Genomic DNA, 2,500 nt, shown 5'->3' with positions numbered 1-2,500 from the left:
TATTATTATTATTATTATTATTATTATTATTATTATTATTATTATTATTATTATTATTATTATTATTATTATTAGTTATTGATTAGGAGAGGGATGGGATAAGTTATGTACTTTTTTGTGTATTTGTGAATATTTTTGTGTCTGTTCCTTTAAGTGTCTTTGTGCCTTTTTGTTACGTATATTTATTGCATCAGGCCGCGGTGGCCGAGCGGTTAGAGCATCGGACTAGTTCTAGGGTTCGAGTCACCGGCCCGCGCGTTGTTCCCTTGGGCAAGGAACTGCACCTCGATTGCCTACCTAGCCACTGGGTGGGCAAGCCAGCCCAAGTCAGCTACGGTCCCAGAACCGGGTAAATAGAGATGGTGACTCGATAAAAACACCGGGCGGAAGGCGACGGCAAACCACCGCTCTAAATTGCCAAGAAAATCATGGCAATCCATGATCGCCAACGTCCTTGTAGGACAGGGCACTTAAAAAAAAAAAAAAAAAAAAAAAAAAAAAAAAAAAAAAAAAAAAAAAAGCAATAGTTAACTTTAACGGATAGTTGGTATGATAACAGTCGCAATGATGATTGTAAAAATAATAAGAAATTCCAGCTATTACTTAGAAAAATCCTTTTAACGACGTAAAAATAATCATGATGATTATGATAATAATGATAACAAGGATTATAATAATAATAATAATAATAATAATAATAATAATAATAATAATAATAATAATAATAATAATAATAATAATAATAACAATAATAGTAGCAGTAGTAATAAGGATAATGATAATAACAACAATGATAAAAAAAAATCAATGATAATAATAAGGAGAAGAGCATTAATAGGAGGATGGTTATAATGATTCTAATAATACTTACGACAATAAAGTAAAGTAAATATTTGTAAAATTGGCAACAATACTAATGATAATGATGATAAAGAACATCACTAGCAATTGCAGAGATATTAGTTCATGCTAATAGACAGACAGATGCGAGGAGTAAAATACAAAAAAAAAGAAGAAGAAGGAGAAAAGGAAAGAAGAGAAAGAAAGAACAAGAAGAAAAAGAAATAAATACACGAAAAAGAAAGAAAAAAGGAAAAAGAAAGGAACAAAAAAAAAGAGAGAAAAAAGGAATGAATAAATAAATAAAGAACGCAAAAAAGGAAAAAGAAAGAAGGAAAGAAAGAGATCAAAACCTGGAATAAAAAAAAAGAAAGAAAAAGAAAGAATGAAGAAAAGAATGAAAGAATGAAAGAAAGAATGAAAGAAAGAAAGAATGAAATGAAAGAAAGAATGAAAGAATTGAAAGAAAGAATGAAAGAAAGAAAGAATGAATGAAAGAAAGAATGAAAGAAAGAATGAAAGAATGCATGAGCGAGCGCAAGACAACGGAATAAACCCCCCCACCGACGCCAGAACACCCACCCTTCGTCCAGGCGAACGAGTGCAGGGGGTAGCCCGCCACAGGACAGCGCAGGTGCAGCTTCTCCTCCGACACGGCTGTCACGGAGGCCAGAGGACGCGATACGGGGAAGCCTGGGGGGGGAGAGAAGAGAGGATTGCTTCTTTGGTGTTACATTTCCGAGAAGGGGTGGCGAGAGGGAGGGAGGGAGGGAGGGAGGGAGGGAGAGGGATAGGGAGGGAGGGAGAGGGAGAAGGAGAGGGAGGCGAGAGGGGAGGGAGGGAGGGACGGGAGAGGGATAGGGAGGAGGGAGAGGGAGAAGGAGAGGGAGGCGAGAGGGAGGGAGGGAGGGAGGGAGGGAGGGAGAGGGATAGGGAGGGAGGGAGAGGGAGAGAGAGAGAGAGAGAGAGAGAGAGAGAGAGAGAGAGAGAGAGAGAAAGAGAGGTAGAGGGGAGAGGAAGAGAGAGAGAGATAGAGAGAGAGGGGGGGTGGAAGAGAGAAGGATCCACTTCTCAGAACTTATATTTACGAAAAGGAGTTGATATCTTCTTCCTCGAGAGAAAGCAAAAAAAATCCTGAAATAATTGAAATATAACTTTATCTTATCTGATTACAGAATGGATTAATCAACCTCGTCAAATATCACTCGTTACAGCCATTTATGCTTGATATTAAAACATCAGGGCATCAATATCATATATATTATTCTTAAAGTAATTACAGTCCTTATCATTTTCTCAATGACTCTCCACTCACGAACGCAACCATGAGAGACACTTATGCACAATTATAACCATCAATTATAATCATAATGATAAGGCTTTAGGTAGTACTGACTCCTTGAAAGCCTTCACTTAACGCAGATAGAGTAAGGTAGTGAAGAAAAAAAGGAAAAAAAAAAGAGAATTAGCATATTGAACATTGCAATAATCTGTCCTTATTTAGTATTCATCCACACGCTGACTCCGCTCCCATCCACTCACAGACTTACCATAGACACTGACATTGATGGTAACACTGATCCTGACAGAAAACAAAACCCAGAATCATGTTTACATTTTAAAAAAACAAAACTCTATCATTACTCTCCAAAGATAATAA

General features: G+C 37.2%; 1 protein-coding gene across 1 annotated transcript in view; it reads right to left on the bottom strand.

Annotated features, from left to right (window-relative positions):
- The window catches only part of LOC119597230 (Down syndrome cell adhesion molecule-like protein Dscam2), a 57,439-nt gene that overhangs the window by 44,256 nt on the left and 10,683 nt on the right, over positions 1-2,500 (bottom strand). Inside the window, exon 7 of the mRNA XM_037946757.1 lies at positions 1,423-1,533. Coding sequence (XP_037802685.1) covers positions 1,423-1,533 — 111 coding nt within the window. The remainder of the gene's footprint in view (positions 1-1,422; positions 1,534-2,500) is intronic.

Source organism: Penaeus monodon, chromosome 39 (genome assembly GCF_015228065.2).
Source record: "Penaeus monodon isolate SGIC_2016 chromosome 39, NSTDA_Pmon_1, whole genome shotgun sequence".
In the NCBI taxonomy this organism is placed as follows: Eukaryota; Metazoa; Arthropoda; class Malacostraca; order Decapoda; family Penaeidae; genus Penaeus; species Penaeus monodon.
This window is presented reverse-complemented; position numbering and strand designations above follow the sequence as displayed.